This window comes from Rhincodon typus, chromosome 16 (assembly GCF_021869965.1).
Source record: "Rhincodon typus isolate 14 chromosome 16, sRhiTyp1.1, whole genome shotgun sequence".
NCBI classification, from domain to species: Eukaryota; Metazoa; Chordata; class Chondrichthyes; order Orectolobiformes; family Rhincodontidae; genus Rhincodon; species Rhincodon typus.
In genome coordinates this window covers 33,294,658-33,320,508 of record NC_063347.1, presented here as the reverse complement: position 1 = coordinate 33,320,508, position 25,851 = coordinate 33,294,658, and the positions used below count along the sequence as shown (strand labels likewise).

The 25,851-nt window shown below is 40.5% G+C and overlaps 1 protein-coding gene across 1 annotated transcript in view; it reads right to left on the bottom strand.

Moving 5' to 3' along the window:
• LOC109912514 (receptor-type tyrosine-protein phosphatase gamma-like) overlaps positions 1 to 25,851 on the bottom strand; it is a 767,972-nt gene that overhangs the window by 224,146 nt on the left and 517,975 nt on the right. The window contains exon 6 of the mRNA XM_048606500.1: positions 10,387 to 10,453. Within this exon, the coding sequence (XP_048462457.1) occupies positions 10,387 to 10,453 (67 nt within the window). The remainder of the gene's footprint in view (positions 1 to 10,386; positions 10,454 to 25,851) is intronic.

Here is a 25,851-nt window from a genome sequence, read left to right as displayed (position 1 = left end):
TTGTATAAACACATGGGCTATTTTCCAAACTCTCGACATTATACTGTGACTGATAACATTCAAGGTACCCTTTTTGCCTGTCATAACAATGTTTCAGGAACATGTAATTGCATTACAATAACACAGTGTTATAAATCATGTCACAAATTAAAAAAAACTAAAATAATTTCAGCTGTATCAGAGTTAATAGTATTCTGAACTATTTCAGTATTGTTTTCCTACTATGCTGGCGCCAAGAGCTATGACTCACAATCAAAGTAAACCTGCCTGATTTGCTCAGCTGGAACCTCTTGTTGAGGGAAAATGGCAAATGACAATAAGCCAAACAGAAACAGTTTCAAACAATGTTATTAACTACAGAAGTTACAATATGCACTGTTACTTAGCCATGGAAGCATTACTTGTGCTCAGTACTGTCTCTAACACTTTTGCCTAAAATTAATATACAATATGCTTCACCAGTACTAAGTGATGAAAACATAGAAAATGAAAGTACTATGGATGCTGGACATATGATTAAAAACAGAAAATTGGAGAACTGCTAAATGATTCTAGCAGTTCCTATGAAGAGAGAAATAGAGTTAACAGTTAAGCTCAGTGACGATTTGGCAGAACTGGATAAGTTAGAAAAGTTTGGAATGTTCCACTTCCGATTTCCACTTTTTTTACTTGCTGAAAATTGATGACAGTTCCAACTTTACCCAGTTCTGATCAAAGGTCCCAGACTGGAAAGGCTGGATTTTCATGGAGTTGGGAAGACTCTGTGGAAGTGTGAGGTTTGACTCTGTGCCTTTCAGGATACTGGACATAGGGAGTGGGGTGGGGATATACCCTGGCACCAAAGTTATGAAGCTCATGGAAGTGAGTCGGGGCACCGTGTAGCATGAACGGGCTTAGAGCATGTATGATGGGTAAGTCTGTGTGATAGACAAAGGTTAGAGGGTCTTATTTTTATCATTATGTTTGGGAAAAGTTGCACAGCACTGAGTTGGGGGTGTTTAATCAGCCCACCTCAGTACCCTGTAACTGCCTCCACCTTCTTTCCCAGGACAGCTAGCCCAACTGCAATGAACATTTCACCTTTCTTAGCACTTGCTCTTGAAGTGGGCAAGTTGAACCAGGAATTTTCTCAACTGTTATTTCCGCGTCAAGGACCAAAACTCTGTTTCTGTCTTCACAAAGTACTGACAGATCTCCGAGGAATTTCCAACACCTTCTTTTAATTAAAAGTTAGAAGGCATGTATGAATGCAATATCAAGAAGTCACTGTTACTTGTTAACACATAATCAGCTCCTAAATACCAAACAACTTTAACCTTTAGCAGGTTTCTTCAGAGTTAGCCAAAAAATCATGCCATTGGAGGTGTTTTGTGATGAAAAGAATGTTGTGTGACCTAAAATTCAAAGCTGAGAAGTTAGCAAAGAGAGTGAATTTAACTTGAAGTTGAGGAGTAAGTGAGATGAGGACCCCAAGACAGGCAGTCAGCATCACCTTGAGAGGGAAATGGTCCAAGAGCTTGAAAACAGAACAAGAGGGGAGTCTGCCTGAGTAGTTACCTCCCGTAGTTGGCTCTTACAATCATACAGGGGAAGAAGCGGATTGGTGAGTACTGCTAAGTTTTTCAACTACGACAGTTGTAATAAATAGTTTTAAAAGTTATGGGGTGGCACATCAAAGTGTATATCTTCTAGTTTGTATGAAATAATGGGCACACTATGTGCCCCAGACGAATATATATATAGGGCATAGCACCAATTACACAAGCTTGAGCTCTGGGTTTTAGAAGTTCTTATCTTTGGGAAGAGGATCATATGGATTACATGTTTAGAGAAATGGTCACGCCACAGGTTAGAAGTATACTGGAAGCAAGGTTACGGGTAGATGCCAGGCAGCCTAAGATTATCATGCAGTGCAGCGGTCCCAAGTCTCTCACGCTTTTTAATTGGTATTCCAATTTGGATACTGGTGAGGGCAGTGGTTCTTCAGGTGAAAACAATCAGAGCCAAGTCAGCAGAGAATTAAGCAATTGAACACATGGCAGGAAAACTGGTGTAGGAAGATGAGAATCAGATTTCTGGATTATTGGGACCGGTTCTAGGGAAGGTGCAACCTGTGCAGGCCAGACTGTCTACATATGAGCAATGTCCTTGCATGGAGATTTGCTAGTGCTCTTGAAGAAAGTTTAAACTAGATTAGCTGGGGTTTGGAGTACCTGAGGGCAAATTCAGAGCAGGGAATGGAAGACAAAAACTTAATGAGATAACAAGGTGTAGAGCTGGATGAACACAGCAGGCCAAGCAGCATCAGAGGAGCAGGAAAGCTGACGTTTCGGGTCTGGACCCTTCTTCGGAGGTTGTTCGTTCAAGTTCAACTCCAAAGATTTGAGCCAATAATCTAGACTGATCCTTCAGTACAGTTCTGAGTGACACTGCACTGTTGGAGATGCTGTCTTCTGAATATGAAGTAAACAAACTGTAGTGTCAGATAGATGTAAAACAAAATCACACAATTGACGAAAGAGCAGAGGTGGTTTCCTATAGACAATGAGGTGTGGAGCTGGATGAACGCAGCAGGCCAGGCAGCATCAGAGGAACAGGAAAGCTGATGTTTAGGGTCTGGACCCTTTTTTCTGAAAAAGGGTCCAGACCCAAACGTCAGCTTTCCTGCTCTGATGCTGCTGTGTTCATCCAGCTGTACACCTTGTTATCTCAGATTCTCCAGCATCGGCAGTTCCTACTGTCTCAAAAACTTAATGACTTGCTCTAAAAGGTTGTGCAAGCAGAAGTTAAAAAACAAAATGTATAGCACTGAAAATTGACAGTATTAAAAGGTATAACTGTAAACACAAGGAATATAGTGAATAAAACTGATGATACACACATCATAGTATGAAATAATTGCTATAATGGAAACATGGCTTAAGGACAGGCAAACAGTGAATGTTCTAAATTGGGGAAGGCAAACTTTACGCGGCTGAGAGATGATATGGCAAAAGTAGACTGATTATAGCTACTTGAAGGAAGATTGGTGACAAATCAAACAGACCCATTCAAAAGCATGATTCTACACACAGTGTAGACCTTAGAAAGATGAAGAGTGGTATTGTCAAATCTAGAGTGCCCTGGCTATCCAGAAACATACCAAAAAATGAAGCAGAAAAATAGAGCTCATGACAGTCTCAAAAAATAATACTTTAGGAAGCTTAGTGAAATACAGAAAGAAAATGGTTGAAGTGAAAAAGGAAATTAGGTAAGCAAAGAAAAGATACAAAAAACATTGACTGGTGTAATTAATGAGAATCCATATATGTTTTAACAGCACATCAAAAGCGAGAGGATAACCGAGGAAAGGGTAGGGTCCATCAGAAATATAATGATAGCTTGTGTGTGCGTCCAGAAGATGTGGGCAGGGTTCTCTGTGAGTATTTAGACTTTGTCTTTGCAAAGCAGAGGAATGATGCAGACATCCTAATTAAAGAGGAAGAATGTGAAAGATTACGTATTACAAGCACAATGAGAAGGGAAGTACTGACGGGACTGATCTCCATGAGGGTGGATAAAACACCAGGGCAAAATGAGTCATATCCTAGACTGTTCAAGAAAACCGAGGGAAGGGAAGGTCCTGTTTTGCTAATTTTGTTGACTATTTGGGGAAGTAACAAGGAGGATTAATGAGGGTAGTGCATTGGATGTTGTCTACATTTTAGTAACATATTAACCAAGTCCCATGTGGCAGTTAGTTAAGAAAAAAATAAAGGCCGTGGAACACAGGGGAATGTAGTGAGTTGGACCTATAATTGGCTCAATGACAGGAAACAAAAGACAATATTCGATGGATATCTTTACAAATGGAAAGATGTTTCTAACGGCATTCCACAGGACTCATTTTTGTTTTTTTTAGCTGTTTATGGTAATGATTTTGATGTAAATGTGGGAGGCACGATTGGGAAATTTGCAGATGACACAAAAATTGGCCTGGCCATTGATATCGAAGACAATGCTTGTCAACTGTGGGAACATCAATGGCTTGGTTGAATGTTTAGAAAAGTGGCAAATTAAAAGTGCCAAATCTAGAGAATTGTGAGGTTATGCATTTGACAAACGAAGCAAAGGAATACACAAGCGGGAGGTTATCAGGAGAGATAGATGAAGTGACAGACTTTGGAGCGCATGTTCATAGGTCCCTAAAGTGACAGAACAAGTAAATAAAGTAGTAAAAAAGGCATATGGAATGCTTTACTTCATTGGACAAGATCAGAAATCACATGGCACCAGGCTATAGTTCAACAGCTTTATTTGAAAACACAAGCTTTCAGAGTGTTCAGGTGTGATGAAGAAGCAACACTCTGAAAGCTTGTGTTTTCAAATAAGCCTGTTGGATTATAACCTGGAGTCGTGTGATTTTTGACCTTGTCCAATGAAGTAAAGCATTCCATATGCCGTTTTCAAATGCATAACCTCACACTTCTCTAGATTTAGCACTTTTAATTTGCCACTTTTCCAACCACTCAACCAAGCCATAGCTGGAATTTTGTATACACTTCAGGTCACTATATTACAGGAAGGCCAAGTCTGCTCTAGAGAGAATACAGAGGAGATTTACAAGACTACTGCCAGGGCTTTATAATGGCAGGTATGTGAAAAGTCTACATGGATATGGTTGTTTTCCTCAGAACAGAGGAGGCCAAGTGGTGACTCAATTGAGGCTTACAAAATAATGGAGTGGACAGGAAAAACCTATTTCCTCAGGCAGAGATAGCAAATACGAGAGGGCACAGATTTAAGGTGATTGGTAGAAGGATCAGAAGGGTTATGAGGAAAAATCATTTCGCCCAGCGGGTGGTGGATGTCTAGAATTCACTGCCTGGATGTCTGGAATTGAGGTAGAAACCCTCATCTCATTTAAAAAGGAACCTGGATCTAGACCTGAAGCACCATAACATGCAAGGCTATGGACCAGGTCTGGTGAGTGGGTTTAGAGTAGGCAACAAGTTTATTTAAGGCTGAATGGCTTTTCTCTGTATTGTAATCTTTCTATGATTTTATGTCCTAAGCAATTGCTTCCAAGGACCTAAATTTTGATATAAAGTGTGAAATGCCTTGTGTGTTATCCTTAACTTTCACTGGACCTATTTACACTCTTAAAAAGCATAATGGATAGGATTATTCGTTGGAAACTTCTTTTTTCTGACATTAAATTGATTTTTAAAATGACGTTAGTATGTCATAATGATTAACAATTAAGGATACAATTATGTATCTTGTTAATATGATGCTGGCTCAGCTTTGAAATCAAATCCATCATTAAAGCTACAAAGAAATATAAATTACCCTATTACAGGACAGTACGAATGTTAAAAAATCATTTTTCAGTCATAAGGGGCCCTTTACAAAATAATTACTGATATCAATTTTAACATCAGAGCGGTACTAAGGAGGAAATACATCGTACAACTGCTTCAACATTAAACAAAACACAAAGAATGGCAGGTGTTGGAAATCTGAAACAAAAGAACAAGTCAGGTACAATAATTTTATTTATCATATATAGACTTTGAATTTAAAATGGAAGAAACTGCAAATAAGCACAGTATTAAAAATGAATAGAGTTTTGTTATTCTTCTTCTTGAATGCTGCTGATCTAAAAATTTTTGAGAAAGACACTATATTGGAAAAAACGGCAATTGAGAATATCATGGTCAGTGGGACAAGACATTAGCAATGTGGCATTGATGAGAAAGGAAGCAAAAAAAATGCTGGAGCAGTTTGGAGAAAGAGGTGGCAGGGAATAGGGGTGGTATGCACATAAAGCAGTGGATGAGAGAAGATGGGATGGGAACAAATGGGAATATAACAAGGGAGAAGGAAGGACAGCAGCAGGCTGACAGAGCAGAGGGAGAAGAGATAGTGGGAGAGAACGAACAGGGTAGGGAAACTGCAATCTAAATGAGGTGGAGGCCTGGGTTTTCTTAAAGTACTGAGGAACCTGACACATACAAAATGTCGACCCTGGATCCAAATTCCTGCCCCCATAACCAGCAAAAGCCAATTTCACTTGAGGGTCATGGTGAAAATTAAGGGCAGGACACGACTCAGATCTGGATGAAATCTGAGTTCAGACAAACTCCATTTTCACCTGACTGAACGAGAGTTACAAATTTTTGGAGTAATTGGTAATGCTAGTGAAGGGCAGAAAAGGTCTGTGGAAATTTCAACTTTTTAAGTTAATTAAATTGCCTACTCCTTAAGAATTGAAAATAAAACAGCCTTCCTGTGTCTGTGTGAAAAAACAGAAAGTTCAAACAGTTTCAATAGCCTTCAGTGCTATCATCATAGCAATATTAATGCTTTACTGCTTTCCACAACTTATGATTATCACAGGAGCTGTAAGTTCTCAGCTTAAATGACAGTTCACAAAAGGTTATTAGAAGACTACTTGGCTTTGATGTGAGTATTATGAGTACAGATAACAAGGTGCAGGGCTGGATGAACACAGCAGGCCAAGCAGCCTCAAGCCTCTCTGCTCCTATGATGCTGCTTGGCCTGCTGTGTTCATCCAGCCCTGCACCTTGTTGTCTCGGATTCTCCAGCATCTGCAGTTCCTACTATCTCTTATGAGTACAGATGTTTGTTTTACTAAGGAATTATATACTTGTGGGAATTTAAATGCTTGGGATAAGCTTTCACAAAGGGGAACTTCTTTTAAATTCAGTGAACTACGTAATGGATATTTAGATGTTTATGATGTCTTACCTCAACGTGGCTCTTGGGTGTTTTCGGCATGGACAGTGTTAGGGAAAACGGTGATGGCTGGGAAGTCATGAGTAGGCACTAAATTGGCATTGGTGTGTCAGGGGTTTTTGGGGTGGGTGCAGGGCATGGATTGTCTCTAACTATGTTGTGTAGGGGCTATAAAGGGCTATGAGATGACTGGGAGCATGACTTGGCATGCAGGTGCACGAATATACTAATTAGGCAGTGGTGTTGGCTCCTTGGCCTGTCAAGTAAATGCCATCATTCAGTAGGATTATGATTGATCTGATTTAAACCTGAACTTCACATTTGTGCCTACCCTGATAACCTTTTACCTCTTTGCTTATCAAGAATCTGTTTACTTCTGCCTTAAAAATATTTAATAATTCTACCTCTTTTGCCTTTCAAGGAAGAACAGTCCAAAGGCTCTCATCTCCGAGAGAAAAAAAGTCTCCTTATCTCTGCCTTAAATGGCTGACCCCTATTTTTTTTAAATAATGATCTCATAACTATCCTGTTAAATCTCCTCAGGATCTTATATGTTCTAATCAAGTCAGTCTAGTCTAGTAAACCTCTGAACTGCTTCCAACACAATTGCATCTTTCCTAAAATGGGGAAACAAATACCGTAAGAGTACTCCAGATATGCTGTTAACAATGCCCTGTATAACTGAAGTACAACCTTTCTACATTTGTAATCAATTCCCCTTATGATAAATAATAACATTCTATTAGCTTTCCTAATTACTTGCCGTATCTGCATGCTAACCTTTTGCAATTCATGCACTAAGACACCCAGGTCCTGATGCATCTCAGATGTCTGCAAGTTCTCACCTTGTGAATAATTGGGTTCCTTTCACTCTTTCTGCCATAATGGACAGTTTCACATTTTCCCATATTATAGTCTATTTGCCAGATCTTTACTCTCACTTTACCGATCTATATCCTTTTATAGCCTCCTGCTTTCTGTCTCCTCCTCTTTTCGAATAAAGGAGTCACATTAGCTGCTAGGAATCTATGGAATTTTCTATAGGACCAATGTTCAATTTGTTAACTTTTTAAATTTTTAAATATCTGCAGAACCTCTTTCAATCTGCTTTACAATAATTTTAGCTCTCTTTCTTTCCTGCTCCAATTTCTTCCTTCTTATTAACCACTGGGGGCAGGTGGGAGGCATGGATTGGCAAGAATGGGAAGGGGGAGTGTGAGAGGAAATAAAGCACATGGGTTGAGGACTAGAGTGGTTAATGTTTAAAAAAGATGAAGTCCCAGAGAAGTGAGGTGGCCTTTTAACCAGCTCACCTCATTCTACTTCTGAAACATTTTCAGAGGTGGCTGGCTCAATTCTTTTCCACAAATTGCATTTCCAAACCCATGGAATGAGGTCGCACTATTTCGGGCACCTCTTCCCATTGCAGACACAATAAACGTGAGATTTCCAGATTCTAAGCACCTCTTCTGGAGCATAAATCCAGGTGAGGATGAGGGAGAAGAAGACAAGGGATGGAGAGTGGGAGAAGACAGCAGGGTAAGGAATTTAGGAAGACAGTGTAAGAGCACAGAAGAAAGCAGGGAAAAGAGAGCAAGGGGAAGACAGCAGACAGAAAGAGAGTGGGGGGAGCAGGGATTGGATAGGGAGCAGGGGATAAAAAGATGGAAGTGTAAGATAGTAGAGTGCAAGAGAGCTTGACAAGGAAAAGGGAGAAAATATATTGCAGCAGGTTTAGTTTGAGTCACTGGGGGCAAGCACTACTGGCCTTCCTGGCTTCAAGTATTTATGTGCTGGATCTGGCAGTTCATGTGTCGTTTCACAGTTGTTTTCTTTCAGTCAATGGCTGCAAAAATCTAAGGATCTAAATATTAAAGTCACTGACATGCCTGTCCAGAGTATGCAACTCTGACCCTCTCAAAACCCAATGCATGAAAACCTGAAGTAGGCACATTCACGGTGGGGCAAAGTTGGATTTCACATTTTTAATATGTTATTCTCCACCCAATTCTCTCCTGTCCATCATGGGCATGGAAAGGATGGGCTAACGTTCCCTGATTACTGGTCCTCAATCTGCTTTTATAACATAGAACATAGAACATAGAACATAGAACATTACAGCGCAGTACAGGCCCTTCGGCCCTCGATGTTGCGCCGACCTGTGAAAACCAATCTGAAGCCCATCTAACCTAAACTATTCCATTATCATCCATATGTTTATCCAATGACCATTTAAATGCCCTTAAAGTGGGCGAGTCTACTATTTTTGCAGGCAGGGCATTCCACGCCCTTACTACTCTCTGAGTAAAGAACCTACCTCTGACATCTGTCCTATATCTATCACCCCTCAATTTAAAGCTATGTCCCCTCGTGCTAGCCATCACCATTCGAGGAAAAAGGCTCCCACTGTCCACCCTATCTAATCCTCTGATGATCTTGTATGTCTCTATCAAGTCACCTCTTAACCTTCTTCTCTCTAACGAAAACAGCCTCAAAACCCTCAGCCTTTCCTCATAAGACCTTCCCTCCATACCAGGCAACATCCTGGTAAATCTCCTCTGCACCCTTTCCAATGCTTCCACATCCTTCCTATAATGCGGTGACCAGAACTGTACGCAATACTCCAATAACAGCAGCTGAAGAACCTGCTAAGTGTCTATTTATATCAGTTGACTTTTGAATTGTATCCACTTTTATATACCTGCACATATTTGTCTACTTCTGAAATATTGATGGAAATATTTAGGAATGGCGGTTTCATTTTCTCTTTATGTAACATTCACTAACCATTGTGGGTCGTTTGACTTGGTCTGACCACCCAATACAGCCACATCCAACTAACTGAGTTGTATACACAAATACTTTAAACCATTATCTTATTGAACAGTGCATACCAAGCTAAAATACCTTAAGTACAGACTGTCAAGGGCAATTAAGGATGGGCATTAAATGCTGGCTAGCCTGCAACATCTACATCCCATGAATAAAAAAGAGCTCTTATTTCATGTCTGAAACAATGTTACCTTGGCAAAATGAAATCTCTGTCATTCATATATGCATTTACCTGTTTGTGTTTATAGTTTGGTGTTGTTATGTACTCCTGAGCAAATTCTAATTTGCTAAATACCATGCACACTGATGGCATTATGACAGTATTATTTCATGTTTATGCTATTCGTCTTTATATATGTAAACATGACATATTGTGGCATCAATGTGAAGTTATTCAACATGCTTCAATCCTTACTGCCTTTCAGAATTTCAACAATTGTATGTCACTGTAATAATTTTACTGAAAATATTTTTATTTAAGGTTGTATATTTTTCCCAATTACTGTACTTGAAAATAAAAATGTACCATGACACTAGAAGGACTTTGAAAAGTTACAGCAAATTTATAACTAAAGATTTATTATTACAAGACATATGTACTATGATTAATTGTATTCATAAAAAATATTAAATGTTAATAATAGTAATTACAAGTATGGATTTAATCTATGCACAAGTATTTCAGATTTAATAATACTTATATAAGGATGAACTCTATATGTTCAGAATTTCTTGCAAATAACTCAACAGATGAAGGATCTAATTCCAATCTCTTTTTTTTCTGTCAAAGGAAATCTTAAGTAGCTTACTCACCATGATGCACGACTCCCTTTAGCCCACTGATAATAGGAACCAGTGCGACATTGTCCTGGATGGTAGCCTATGTGTAAAAGATATGCATTCTGTTAGATCCTTCTTGGCAATTGATAAAATGATCTTCAATTTTAATTTTTAAAGAAAGGATCTTATCTGTCAACCAGTTTTCATTTCAAAGTTATCCACCAAAATAACACCTAAATACAGAAGATTGAACATAAAAGAAACTGACACTAATCAAATCTTGCAAAATCTAATTAGGTTCTGGAGATCCAACTGCTTTCCTAGGAGTTGTTTCTATCCCCTACCTTCATCCAACTGATGTTCATATTCATTTCAGTCATCATCACAATTATTCCAATGAACTCCTATTTGACTTCCCATCATGTACCATGAACATTTCTAGAATTTTTCTGCAGGTTCCACCGACCTTCTGCTCATATTGAGACAGCAGATCAGGAGAATTCTCACATTTCAGACTGTGTGTTCTGAAGAAGGAAGCAGGTAATCTGAATAAAGCTCAGGTGATGATGCAATTTCTCAAAATAACTTGTTCATCCAGGCTTTTTTGAAAGTTTGCAAACTAGGAATGGAATGGAAGGTTTCAAACTCCCACATAGTATAAAACTAGAAGGAAAGTGCAAATAAAAAAACAATTCTTTGTTTTATTTGCAACAGTAAAAAACTTAGATGTAAGGCAAAATGGACTGTAGTATCGTAGTTTACTTCATATTGTAGGTGAGGAAACAATATACAACGCAATTGGTGAGGTAGAAGAGATATGGAACTTCAAGATACTAATAAACAAAACTGTAGAATAGGTAACACGACAGAGACATTATGAATTAAAGACTTGTGTTTAATAGCACCAGACACATACATTCCAAAGTTTCAAGATCAGGAAACATTGATCAATATATGATAGATTTACACAAATGGGTCAATTCCTCAGAATACAGAGCCCTCGTGTACAGGCTCTTTAATGACAGAATTCTAGTCAATGTCATTGAAAATAAGGTCAGCTAGACTGCTAAGAGGAAAGAAATTCAATGTGCAGAAAGCAGTTGATTTTCATGAAGCAGCTGAAGCCAGCATGATAAAGTTAAATCTAGCAATGCCATAAGCATTGTGAGTGGAAATATCAATGAGAGAGAAAAAAAATCAGATCTTGCTGGTCAACAAAGGTCATGAATTTTAAATATGGTGGTAAATTGCATTAGAAGAAATACGACCAGCAACTAGCCAAATCTTATGGATTGTGAAAAACCAAAATCTCTTTGATTAAGACTGCAAAGTCAAGCAAAAATCATCCCTGTCAAAGGAATAAATAGAGTGAGAAAAATATTTTTTATGAATCAGTTCAGAAAGGTGACACTAAATGTGCACCCAACTTGAAGGTGAACAACACACTGTTTTAAATTAGATAAATTAACTGACTTTATATCATGCCACAGTCAATTTACAAGAAGAAAAGTGTAAAATTGACAACATCTAGTTCAAAATAGAAGGATATTAAGACAAATATCAAAGCTATTAAACAATTAGTCCTGCCAGTGTTTAGGGCTCTGATCATGTAAATCACTGGGTTGCAGAAAATAATTCACACAATCAACAACAAGACATAAGTAGCACAAACATGTTGTCATATTTGAAAACTCAGAATAAATGGCAAGGAAAAACAGCAAGGTGGAGGTAGATATATAAATACTCATAATGATCACTATGAGCTAAATGAAATGGAGAAATTTAGGGAGTGAATTTCATCTTGGCTCCTCTCACTTCACCACCATACATTATGTCAAATTTACGTCACTAAAAATAGTTGCATTTAATCCAACCCGGAACATCTCAAGATGCTTCACTGAAGCAATTAAGTACTTTGAAGTGACACTGTTGTAATGTAGAGTCACTTCCATTTTGTAAGAGCAGAAGTCCCACATAACAAGCACAGTCTACAAGCCAGACTGATGGCTCATTTATCTACTTCATTCATTGACTGTTTTGGGGCATCACTAGTTAGGCCAGCATTTGATGCATTTCCCTAAATGCCCTTCAGAAGTAGTAGCGAACCATCTTCTTGAATCACTGCAGTCCATCTGGTGTTGACCCGCAATGCTGTTAGGGAGTTCCAGGTTTTTGATGCAACAAATGAACAAAGGTTAATATTTCCAGTTCAAGATGGTGTGTGACTTGGAGGGGAATTTGTAGGTACAGATGTTTTCAGGAATCTACTGTGCTTGTGCTTCCAGAGAGCAAAAGTCATAGGCTTGGATTAATACGTATAACTAGGATGTTGTGATTATTACAGAGACTTGGTTGAGAGAGGGACAAGGCTGGCAGTGGGATTTCGATGTTTCAGTCGAGATAGAGAGGGAGAATATCACAGTAGTACTGAAAGAGGGCAGTTTAGCAGATATATGAATAGTCAGGGAATAGAGGGATTTAGACAGCATAAAGGCAAAAGGTTTTTGGTTTAGAATGGCATCATATGTTGGTGCAGTCTTTGAGGGCTGAAGGCCCTGTTCCTGTGCTGTACTGTTCTTTGTTTGGATGTTGTTGTGGAGGTAAGTCTCATAAGTTGCTGAAGTACATCTTGTGTAAGATATGCAAGAATAACACGGTGCACTTGCGGTTTAGGGAGTGAATATATAAGGTGTTAGATGGAGCATGAATGAAGTAGACTGCTTTGTTGTTTGTTGAGCTTCTTGAGTGAGCTGTACTTATCCAAGCAAGTGCAGAATATTCCATCTTGCTTATGGGAATATTCCCCAGGGATATCTGCACCAACTCATCTATACTTCAGCCAGAATCAGATGCTGCTGCTGAAAAATTGCAAAAGGGTCAGGTCACAGATACCTTTGCAGGCAGGATCAATGCATGTATATTGGCACTGATGGAAGATCCTGACCGATGCTACTTGTATCCCCATTCGTAAAGACCCCAAATTTAACGACTCAACTTAACTATTCTCCTTATTTAAGCCTTGTCTAAACTTTTAAGAAACATTGATATCCAAATAATTTATTTCAATAAGGAACGAGAATTGTCTTCACACGATTAAACCTGCATACTTAACATCTGTCTCACTCTGACATGACATTCTCATGTGGACATTCAGCAATATTTAATTAAATTTCTTACTTGAAGGCTGAATTTTTATGGACTGTAGTTTAATTAGTAATTTTTCATAAAGGTCCCAAATTCAATCCCTCCTGAGTTAGCCGATCTCAATAGTGGTGGATAATGTATATATCTGGCCTTACTATAGTTCCCCATTTCTGATCAGCGCCTTGTAGCCTTTGCTTTCTTTACTTGAAGTGCATGTGTGACAACTGAGCACTGAAGTCCAATTGGCCATATTGAATATTTTGCCAAAAATCCATGTCTGTGTTTATGGATAAATATGGGCTGGTCAGGACAAGTATGAAAAAGTAACTAGAAACCTGAGAATTCAGCAATGGAATTATAATATTTCAGAGAAGAAGAAAACAACACCGAGAGGTCTTAATAATATCCAATGATATACTAATTGCCCATGGATGATGAAATTAAAATCATGCAATGGCGTGTTCCCACCAGTTCAAAAATTCTTTAGGTGTAAATTATTTTTTGAAAAACCTAGAAAACTATTCTCTTGACATCTGTAAAGAGATCTCAGAATACGCCTCAGCAGGGTCTAAGAAGACACACAATAGTAAGCAGCAGCACATTATCCTAAAGTATGGAAGATAAATAGAACACTTTAGAAAATCAGACAGCCGCTCACACACCTTGAAATTATGTGCAATCTTGTGGCCAAACCTGTAAACATGAATAGAAAACTATGCCTTCCTTTTCTTTAATACACATCATAATGGCAGGAAACTTGCCTGTGGCAAGGTCCAGCTCTGAGAAACTAAAAGATTTCCCTGATAATATTGTCACAGTCTGTGAAAGCAACAGCAAGCTGGTTTTCTTCAGCTAACCCAAAAAGCACTACATCAAAAACATATAATTTTCTCAAACAGATGCCAAGCAACATTATTGTGAGACAAAATAGGAAGAAATTGTCAGATTTATAATTATTAATTTATAGCATCTACTAGCTTTTATGGGAGAGACAACACTTTTACTGTTATCATCAGTTGCTCTCCAATTCAATAACACTTTCACACAATTGAGGCTTTGTCTGGATCTGCATACAACTCGACAGTCAGCACATAGGGCAGGATGACCTATTTGGAGTGCAGGATTTCCTTCCTTTCCTTTCCTTCCCTGCCATTATTCTGTTTCATGATGACTCAAAGCACGAAGCAGCTTGTGACAAGTTGTCATCATTTTCAACAACCAGTAGCAATCCTAGTCACTAATATCAATGGTTCCATGCTTTGATGAGAACTCCTGAGTATCTTTGCAGCATTTTCTTGGTCATCTGTGTAGTGTCAGCTATTTCAGAGGTATGAAACAGGAACTGAGATGAGGCTAGGTGGGTAGTGTTATCAAGGGGAGCTGAAAACTCTTTGGTTTCCCATTCACAATATCCAAACCGTCTAAGTCAATTTTTCAAGAGCTTTGTTTGAATGCAAGGGCACTGGCTTCTGCAGTCTTTTGCTTTTGGACACAATACTATGAGTCACTGTGACAGTATTTGCATAAGGCATCCATTAGTAGAACACAAAACTTGTATATGTTTTCGGTATTGCATTAGCAGCTACCATCAAACAGAGCAAAACAGAAGCTCAAAATGCTGACTTCAAAGGCCCATATTCACAATGTGACAAAACGACCAAAACTGTGAGTATATTTCCTCAGTTTCTGGGGAGATCTTACAAATTATATGCATAAATGCGCCTCCACTTGGATTTTTTGTCATTGTCCAATGCAAAATAGTAAGTTCCATTTTCATGAAAAATTTAACCACTTACATCTACTGGAGTTTCAAGGAAATGAACAATTCTAATATATACAAAATATGTAAAGATAAATGTAACCATAAATAGATATGATTGTTTTTGAATGCCACTACAGCTAGGATTGGAAAATATATTCACCACAGAGCAAAACCAACCTAAACCTGTTTGTTCAGATGAACCGTGTAACAATTGCTATACTTTGTGACAACAAGCAAGACAAAGCAGCCTGCTTGACTGGCACCCTAAGTACCATGTTAAACATTCACTTCTTTCAACCCAGGCCCATAATAGTAGCCGCTTGTGCCATATACAAGATAAAATGCAGCAACTTGAAAGTATCCTCTGATAGTATCTCCCAAAACCACAACCTTTACCACCTAGAAGGATGACGGCAGCAGATGCATGAGAATATCACCACCTTTAATTCCCATCCCAGCCACATATCATCCTGACTTGGAACTACAATCACAGTTCTACGATCACCAAGTCAAAAACCTGAATTTCCTTCAAGCAGCATTGTGGAAGTATTTTTAATCATCCTATTTAGATATGTTATGAGACATCTCTGAAGCAGGTGGAACTTGAACCCAGGCCTCCTGGCACAGAGACAGGGACACTATCAATGCACCACAAGGGCCCCTCAAACATTTTATAATCACCCTGTTCAGAGATGTTATGACTCACCTCTGGGGCAGGTGGGACTTGAAGCTGGGCTCCATGGGTCAGAGTACGACTGCAACGCAAGAGCCCTTCTAACAGCAGTGTGGAATTGAGGACCTCTTGCAAATTGAACAAAGAGCTCCTGAAACTCCCTTTGGAGAGGCAATTTTTTTTCCACCCAAGGAACTGAACCCTGGACCCTCAAAGTAAAAGTTGAACGTTCTACTGATTGAGCGACCTAAGGTCCAAAACAGCAGAGTGAACATTTATTTTCCACAATCACCAAATCACCCAGGGTATTTTTTTCATCTTTTAACCACCACCGGTAGAAAACTGCATCCTGGATGTATCTACTCCAGAGGGACTGCAGCTGTTCAAAAAGGTGCCTCATCATCACTTTATCAAAGGCAAGTAATTAGGATCTGGCAACAAATTCTGGCCTTGCTAACAACCCTCATATTCCATATTCCATAACTTCTTTCGCATCCTGCAGTAAACTACTTTAAAGAAGCTATATACCTTTACAAGATGGGTAGAAAATACCCGACAATATACCAGTGGATAGCTTCTTCAATACTAAATAACAGCGTGATGCAGTTTAATGAAAACCAACACTAAACTACTCACAGCTACATCTATAATTCACTTCAGGCTGCTATTATTTGCTTGTAAAAATATTACATTTAAAAAAAACCATCATTGTACGTCAAGTCGAACAATGGTAACTTGTCAACTGAATGTGTCACATGATTAATAAATTATTTAAACAAATTGAGCCTTCCATGCAGAAAGAATGGTTCAATCAGCAACAAAAGTATTTTCCTTTTATGGCTTCTTTCAGTTAAAAGCCATGGCCTTGGCAGCATGTCACATACAAGATTGTCTTTCATCATATCTGTCACTGAACAGCATGTTCTTAATCTGACACTTTTTTAAATTTTGTATTTAACAATAGTGAGGAAATGCAGATTTTTTCTGAATATCAACAGAATATGGCCATCCACTTTTACAACATTTATATTTCTACTTCAGATGTCGTTAGAAATTTGTGTCTGCTGTAGGTGCCTTCCCAGGTTTAGTGACATCAGGTGCTCCTGAAAGCAACCTGAGCAGTTTTCCTTTCATGGGAATTGAATTAAACAGCCTTTCATCTATTTGAACAGAATGACACATAGGTGAAACAATAGTACCTTCTTGCAACTTGAATGTGATATTTGTCTTTTGTATATACATATCTTGAATCATTTTGAAGGCGGTCTAATTACTTTATGAGGTAATGTTCAAGAAAAATAAAACAATTACCAATTCAACAGCAATCGATACAACTGTTATGAGGTGTTTCTTGTTTCAAAAACAGGCTAACAAATTCCTTATCACTTACTATCTATTAGGAAATCATATCAAAACAAGCTTCTTCCAAATAAAACTGTGATAAAAATAAAGAAAAAATGTACTGTGCCTGCTGTTCATAACGTTCTTTTCTCTATAATAGTAAGATCATATGGGGATTGGGTGATCGCTTATTAGAACAATGCTGTTTAGTCTGTAATTGTAACATTGAACTTCTAATTGCCTGTCATTTTAGTAGTGCATCTTTCTCCTATTCTGACTGCTCTAACTTTTCCTAGTGACCAGCAGTGAGGGCAAGGTGTTGAGTGGGTTTGCGGGGGTGGGGGAGGGGGGGGTGTGGGGAGGTGATGAAGGTATGAAGATGATGGGGTGAGGGTATGGGATGAAGGAGGATTTTACAGTAGTCTGAAGGTTCAACTGCATATCGATGAACCATTGATTCCAACAGAAGTATAGGGCCAAGTTTTTTTGGCAATGGAAACAGGCCTTTAGCCTGCATGCTCTGCATATACTGCATCACAGTTTCTACTTGGGACAGCCAATTAGGGCTTGGATCCCCATAAAATTTCATAAATGGAGGTAGGATTGTGCTGACAGGAATAGTCACCCAATTCCTGCACTGACATGTGAATACAACTGATGAAGTCCAAATCCAAATTAGCTCCGATTGAAGAGATTACAATAGAAGTGGGTGGTGTGGGGTTGGGGAACAATGAGGTTGGAGGCTTCCCAAAATTTCCTTCCCAAAATCCACAAACCTGACTGCCCTGGTCGACCCATTGTCTCCGCCTGCTCCTGCCCCACCAAACTTATCTCCACCTATCTCGACTCCATTTTCTCCCCCTTGGTCCAGGAACTCCCCACCTACGTCCATGACACCACCCACGCCCTCCACCTCCTCCAAAACTTCCAATTCCCTGGTACCCAACATCTCATCTTTACCATGGACGTCCAGTCCCTATACACCTGCATTCCCCATGCAGATGGCCTAAAGGCCCTCCGCTTTTTCCGATCCCGCAGGCCCGACCAGTCCACCTCCACTGACACCCTCATCTGCTTAGCTCAATTCGTCCTCACCCTTAACAACTTCTCTTTCAATTCCTCCCACTTCCTACAGACAAAGGGGGTGGCCACGGGTACCCGCATGGGCCCAAGCTATGCCTGCCTCTTTGTAGGTTACGTGGAACAATCCGTCTTCTGTAGCTACACTGGCCCTAAACCCCACCTCTTCCTCTGTTACATTGATGACTGTATCGGCGCTGCCTCGTGCTCCCATGAGGAGCTCGAACAATTCATCCACTTCACCAACACCTTCCACCCCAACCTTAAGTTCACCTGGACCATCTCTGATACCTCTCTCTCCTTCCTGCACCTCTCTGTTTCCATCTCTGGCAACCACCTGGAAACCGATATCCATTTCAAGCCCATCGACTCCCACAGCTACCTAGAATACACCTCCTCCCACCCACAGTCCTGCAAAAATGCCATCCCCGTTCCCAATTCCTTCGCCTCCGCCGCATCTGCTCCCAGGATGGGGTATTCCACTCCCGAACATCTCAGATGTCCTCGTTTTTCAAGGACCGCAACTTCCCCCGATCAGTGGTCGAGAACGCCCTCAACCATGTCTCCCGCATTTCCTGCAACTCATCCCTCACACCCCCTCCCTGCAATAACAACAAAAACAGAATCCCCCTCGTCCTCACGTACCAACACACCAACCTCCGATCCAACGCATCACCCTACCACACTTCCGCCATCTGCAATCCGACCCCACCACCAAAGACATTTTTCCCTCCCCACCCTTATCTGCTTTCCGAAGGGACCACTCTCTCCGTGACTTCCTTGTCCGCTCCACACTCCCCTTCAGCCCTATCACACCAGGCACTTTTCCCTGCAACCGCAGGAAGTGCTACACCTGCCCCTACACCTCCCCCCTCACCCCCATCCCAGGTCCCAAGAAACTTTCCACATCAAGCAGATGTTCACCTGCACATCTGCTAATGTGGTATACTGTATCTGCTGTTCCTGTTGTGGCCTTCTCTACATTGGGGAAACCAAGCAGAGGCTTGGGGACCGCTTTGCGGAACACCTACGCTCAGTTCGCACTAAACAACTCCACCTCCCAGTCGCGAACCATTTCAACTCCCCCTCCCATTCCTCAGATGACATGTCCATCCTGGGCCTCCTGCAGTGCCACAACAAAGCCACTCGAAGGTTACAGGTACAGCACCTCATATTTCGCTCGGGAACCCTGCAGCCCAATGGTATCAATGTGGACTTGACAAGCTTCAAAATCTCCCCTCCCCCTACCACATCCCAAAACCAGCCCAGCTTTTCCTGCCTCCCTAAGCTGTCCTTCCTCCCACCTATCCCCTCCTCCCACCTCAAGCCCCACCCCCATCTCCTACCTACTAGCCTCATTCCACCCCCTTGACCTGTCCGTCCTCCCTGGACTGACCTATCCCCACCTACACTCACCTTTACTGGCTCCATCCCCGCCTCTTTGACCTGTCTGTCTCCTCTCCACTTATCTTCTCCTCTATCCATCTTCTATCCGCCTCCCCCTCTCTCCCTATTTATTTCAGAACCCCCTCCCCCTCCCCCATTTCTGAGGATGGGTCTAGGCCCGAAATGTCAGCTTTCCTGCTCCTCTGATGCTGCTTGGCCTGCTGTGTTCATCCAGCTCTGCACCTTGTTATCTCAGCTCCGATTGAAGCTCCTAATTCAGAATTATCACCATTGGAGTTCAAACCAGAAACCAAGAGAGATAGAAAAAGATAGTTGGGGTTGGTGGGGGGAGTGCACGGTTGCTGCAGCAGGAGGCAACAACATGCCTGTAAGAGGTAGGTCACATACTGACAAGGTCTGTTTGGTTCCATGTGCCACCTGTTTGGTGTTCCAATCTTTGGCTGTGATGAGTCTGATGCCTTTCTGAGATTTGTACATGCAGAAACTTCAGAGGCTGTTACTGAGCCAACTTTTTTATCTTATGGTGGCTTGAATGAAAAAAAAACTAAGTAGTTATGGCTACTTAAATGTGTTTTGGAAATAATTATAATTAGCATCATAGTTTCCAGAAACCAGAAAACTACAGCCTCGGGCGACTGTGTGGAGTTTGCACATTCTCCCCGTGTCTGCGTGGGTTTCCTCCGGGTGCTCCAGTTTCCTCCCACAATCCAAAGATGTGCAGGTGAGGTGGATTGGCCATACTAAATTACCCGTAATTTTCAGGGATGTGTTGATTAGGTGGGTTACAGGGATATGGGTCTGCGTGGGATGCTCCAAGGGTCGGTGTAGACTTGTTGGGCCGAAGGGCCTGTTTCCACACTGTAGGGGAGCTATGATCTCTACCTATGATCTACTATTTGCTCAGCTTTCGGATTAGTTACCTTGTTACCCACATCTTCCATCTTTTCCTGTCTCTGGATTACAAAGTCTTGAATTTTTAACTATTGCTAAGTCATGACTGGGGATGGTTGTCCACACTTGTCTGAGTAGTAATTCCACATTATTTCAGCAACACTATGATGTTTGCAAGTTCAGAATGGGTATACAGATTCCATTCTAATTGTGCCACATAGCCTGTCAGTGGATGATCTACAGTGTCTGGTGATCTTTTTCCAGTGTAAGCACAGGATTTCCAGTGCTGCTCCTTGTATTTGTGGTCCTCATCATTGTCTTGGTGACACCATGCATGGTGAACATGGACAAGGCCCTGCATATTCATTAGCCAGCTATCGTTGGTCCTATTGTCCACTTTATAAAAAACATGGGGTTACCATGTTGGAAGTTGAAACAAGTGAAATTGATCCCAGAGACGGAATCTCCCAGCCACTGGGCAAAGTGAGTTAAAAGAGGATCGGTTGAACAATCACTTGCTAGTCTGTGGCTATGTATGATGAAAAGTATGTAAGATGAAAAGATATTTGCACCACCACTGGTATCCAGTTCTGCAGATATGTCATCCTGTCCCTGCATATGCAGACATCTCATCTGGATGGTGGTAAAGTCTTCTAGTGGTGCCACTTTGCTAATATATTCTTTGATATTGATCTTGCTGAAGGGCTACTCACTTCATGTGTCAAAGATGTGGTTATCCTCTTTATCTTGGCAAGCCATTTCATAGACCATATTTGGACACTGGTACATGCTCTTGGTTGACTGGAATGCTGTACTAGTTTGACCTCTGGTAGTGGCTTCTTGTGACAATGAACAACTTATTCAAGCCTTTGCTTCTTGCAGTGATTCTTCTGACACCCTCTGGTGCTCCATGTCCACATTGTTTACTAGGCTTTCTTTTATTGGCTACCATGTCAATGGTGGGCAAATTACACATAGTCTATAAACTCTGCCAACTAAGAAGTATGGCTTCATTCTTGAATCTGTTTTGCAGTAGTGCTTCCATGCCATAAAATTGAGGCCAGTACAAGATGTCTTTTGGAATGCTTCTACTGGGATAGACACTGTCATGAACTCAATGACCCTGTCAGCTAGCTCAGATGCCATAAAATTACAATCATGTCCTTTGTCTCTACATCTGCTGTGTAGGGAGTGCTGCCTGGTTTATTGTTCACTACCTCTATGGTTCTGACACGAGGCTTATGTAGTGAAATGTGGTGTGGTGGAAAACACAGCAGGCAGATGCTTCAGAGGCAAAGAAAACTCTTATTTTATTGAACAAACAAGCAAAAATTTAATATATTTACAGAAAACAAGAAAGTGAATATTGAAAACCCACTTATCTCTGACTGGCCTGTCTCCCAGTTAACTTCACCCCCAGTTAAGCCTTGTTGCTAAAACTTGATACAATGGGTAAATAGATACAGTGGGTGGCTGTTACTTATGCTAACAAGGGAGAGAGAGAGAGAGAGAGAATACCTGCTGACCTATTCCACTGCCCTTCCTGAGGGGTGCCCTACACCGTTAGCCTCAAACTGCCCCTTCCCCCTGTCTAAGACTAACCAAGCTGGGTTAGAGAGTCTCGATGACCTTAAGCTCACCCCAGGGTGAAAATGTGGTTTTGACTGGCTCTTGTCTGTAGCCTCTCGCTGTCGCTGGGACTCTGTGAAGGGCCGCAAGTACTGGTAACAGTCAGTTTTGTGGTGTCCGCTGATGCAGTTAGATGTGTGGGACCAGACTAGTGAGTACCTTGGGTTGGTCCTTGTGAGCAAGTTGTTATCTTGGATGGTGGTAGATGTTGCTGGTGTTGCCCCGGTCGGCGTCTTGTGTTTCTGGATGCCTTTGGTTTCCTCTGGATGTCGAGTAGAGGTTCGTAGTTAGCTGCTAGTGTTCAGTGGTTGCGAGGGCTGGTTTTCTTCACGGGCAGGGCCTGCTTCCCGCTCAGACTCTCAAACTTTCCTCGCAGAGCCCACCTCAGAACACACACCGTGTTGGAGTCAGGGCACATTGCTGGTATTGCAGTGCTGGTATCACTCTTTCTCCTTCTCTTCCTCCTCTCCTGTGCTGGGCTCGGGATCTCCAGTCATTCCCAACTGCAGGCCCCCTTATCTCCCGCCAAATCTGTTGAGCTATTGTTCCTCCTCTCGTGGCCGAATGGGCTTCCTGATCACTGGAGTAGGTGCGAATGGTTTTTCGATTAAGGTGAATGGTTTCGTTGGATTTGGAATGTCCAGTATTTCCCTTGGATGGGTATTCATTCAGGTTTGAACAGTGTTGTGAATGTCTTTACATCCATAGGTGGAACAGGTTTGCATGTCGCACAATGATGTGGAATGTTCAGTATTTCTGTGCCTAAGCACTGGCTGGAAAATTGTATGGCTTTGTACCTCTGTAGGCTCCAGAGGGTCTGAAGTTGTTGAAGTTGTTTGTTTCCTGCAGTCTGGCTTCCATTGTTTAAACTGGGGCATGAATAGGGGTCTTCCTTTAGTTTCTGCAAGCTAAGCCCTGCTCCAGACATCTGCCCCTGGGCTTGCGTATTACTCCGTCTGTCCCAACCAGCCTTTTCCTGGCTCAGTTGCAGCCCATGGTTTCTGGAATCCCAAACATTGCGTGAACTTAATCCAATGTAATTTCCACAACTTCTGCCTTCAGAGGATTTTAAATTCAGGTATGTCCATAAACTGATGCGGATTTTTGCTCAACCTTACAGCTGATGAACCGATCAATTGCCTTTTTTGGTTTACAAAAACACCAAAGAACCCTGGATGCTGTAAATCCATGCTGATATATGTTACTCCCTAAACCATCAGCTTTTATTTTCTGCAATAACTTTTGATGTGGCATCTTATCAAATAACTTCTGGAAATCTAAATTTATGCATCCACTGGTTCCCTTTATCTACAGGTCAAGTTACTTTTTCAAAGAACTCCAATGAATTAGTTACACATGACTTTGACAAAACTATGTAGGTTCTGCTTGATTACCTTGAATTTATTCAGCAGACCTGTTATAACATTTTTAATAATAGCTTCTAACATTTTCCCTATGACAGATGTTGCACTAACTGGCCTGTAGTTTCCTGCTTTCTGCTTCACGCCCGTTCTGAATAAAGAAACCTTCCCTGAATCTACGGAGTTTTGGAAAATTAAAATAAGCTCATCCATTATTTTACTGGCTACTTCTTTTAAGACCCTTGGATGAAATCCATCAGGACATGGGGGCTTGCCAACTTGCAGTTCCAACAATTTAATCAATACCACTTGCTTAGTAATTGTAATTTTCTTGAGTTACTCCCTCCTTTTCAATTTCTGATTTACAGCTATTTCCAGGATGCGACTTATATCCTCTCTAGTTAAGACTGAGGCAAAATATCTGTTCGATTTTCTCTTTATCCTACATTACTAATTTCCCAGACTTATTCTCAATAGGACCAACACATTCTTGGTTAACTCTTCTGTAGATTTTTAAAATCTGTTTTTATGTTTTTGGTCAACTTTCTCCCACACTCTAATTTTTCTTCCTTATTAATCTTTAAGTAATTCTTTGTTTATTTTAAAAATATTTTGTCCAGTCCTCTGACACGCCACCGCTCTTTGCAGAAGTATATCTTTTCTTTGAGTTTGATACTATCTTTGACTTTTTTAGTTAACCAAGGATGGTAGTTCCATCCGTTAGAACTTTTCTTATTAACTGGAATGTATTGCCATTGCATCTCTATTGACTTATCCTTAAACTTAAATTGCCTGATCCTTTTTGCTGACTCTGCTTTCATGCTCTTGTAATGCCCTTGTTTAAATTCAAAAAAGTAGTCTTGGACCCTCACTTCTCTCCCTTAAACTGTCAGTAAAATTCAATCATGTTATGGTGACAGCTACCCAGGGGCACTTTCACTGTGAAATCAGTAATTAATCCTATATCATTGGTCAGAACCAGGTCTAGTACAGCCTGCCTTAACATGCTGGTTTAAGAAACTGTCCCAAAGACATTAAATGAATTTCACAACTTGACTACTTTTTACCATTAATCAACCTGTGCAGACATATGATAATGCACACCTGGAGAAGGTGGGGCTTGAACCCAGACCTGTTGCACCACAGAGCCTTAAAGCATATACAAAGCATTTGATAAGCATCAATAACATTGATATTTTAAATATGCTGCTGAGAGAAGGACATCTATGAAGAACACGAAGCTTATGTTGCTGGATCCTGTAATTTTCCAAAGTCACTTAACTGTCAAACAAGTAGGTTTGTTATTATTTTTAAACTTGTTGAAAAACAACTGTTGCTTTGTCAGCAAAATACAATGCACTTAATAACATAAAACTGTTGCCACTAACCACGTTAGGCATTAATCACTCCCACATTATGAGATCCTTGTTGCTGTTTTTGAAGTGTAAGCTTCATGCAGCTGGCTGTGAGTTAAATGTGAAACTGTGAAGAGTGGTTGAAAGTGGTCATCATGACGATTTGTATTTAGAAAACACGCACACCAGAAATACTGAAAAATAGATATAGATACAGCATTTACACTGTGTGACTGGACAATGAGTTAATCTTTTTTAAACATTCTCACTCAGAAGTCATAGAAGACCCTAGAAGATGGGGAGCCTTCTCTGTTAATCCACAATAATCAGCAGTTTGATACATCTGGTTGCTAGTCTACTTTAGACAACAGTTAAGACTGTGTTGGTAAGAATGGAGAAGGATGGTTTCATTTCCTAAAAGGCATTAATGAAAGTAAAAATCATCCTACAACTTTTGCTGATATCATTCAAAGAAGCATGCATATTTTTCTCATGTCTTGATCAATATTTTGCTCTTGAGCAACCTCACATGACAAGTGCAAGGACTGTTGCTGGCATACGTATTTTGAAGATAGACAGTGATGTTCAGACTTTTTTTTATTGAAGCAGACACCTCCCCTGCATTTAAGCTTCCTCCACTTTCCACATATTGACTCAAAGCTCAAGTGTTGGATACCCTTGTTTCATCTCTGGAAGATCAGTATGAATCTAGTTTGCAGTGGTGTAACAAGAAGAGAGAAGCTCTTTCTACTGTAATAATCTTATGTAAAAGAAGTTTGAAAAGTCTTAAAGCAGCTTCTAGTTGATCCACAGGGAAAAATTACACAGCTCAAATCATTTCTAATTTGGAAAATT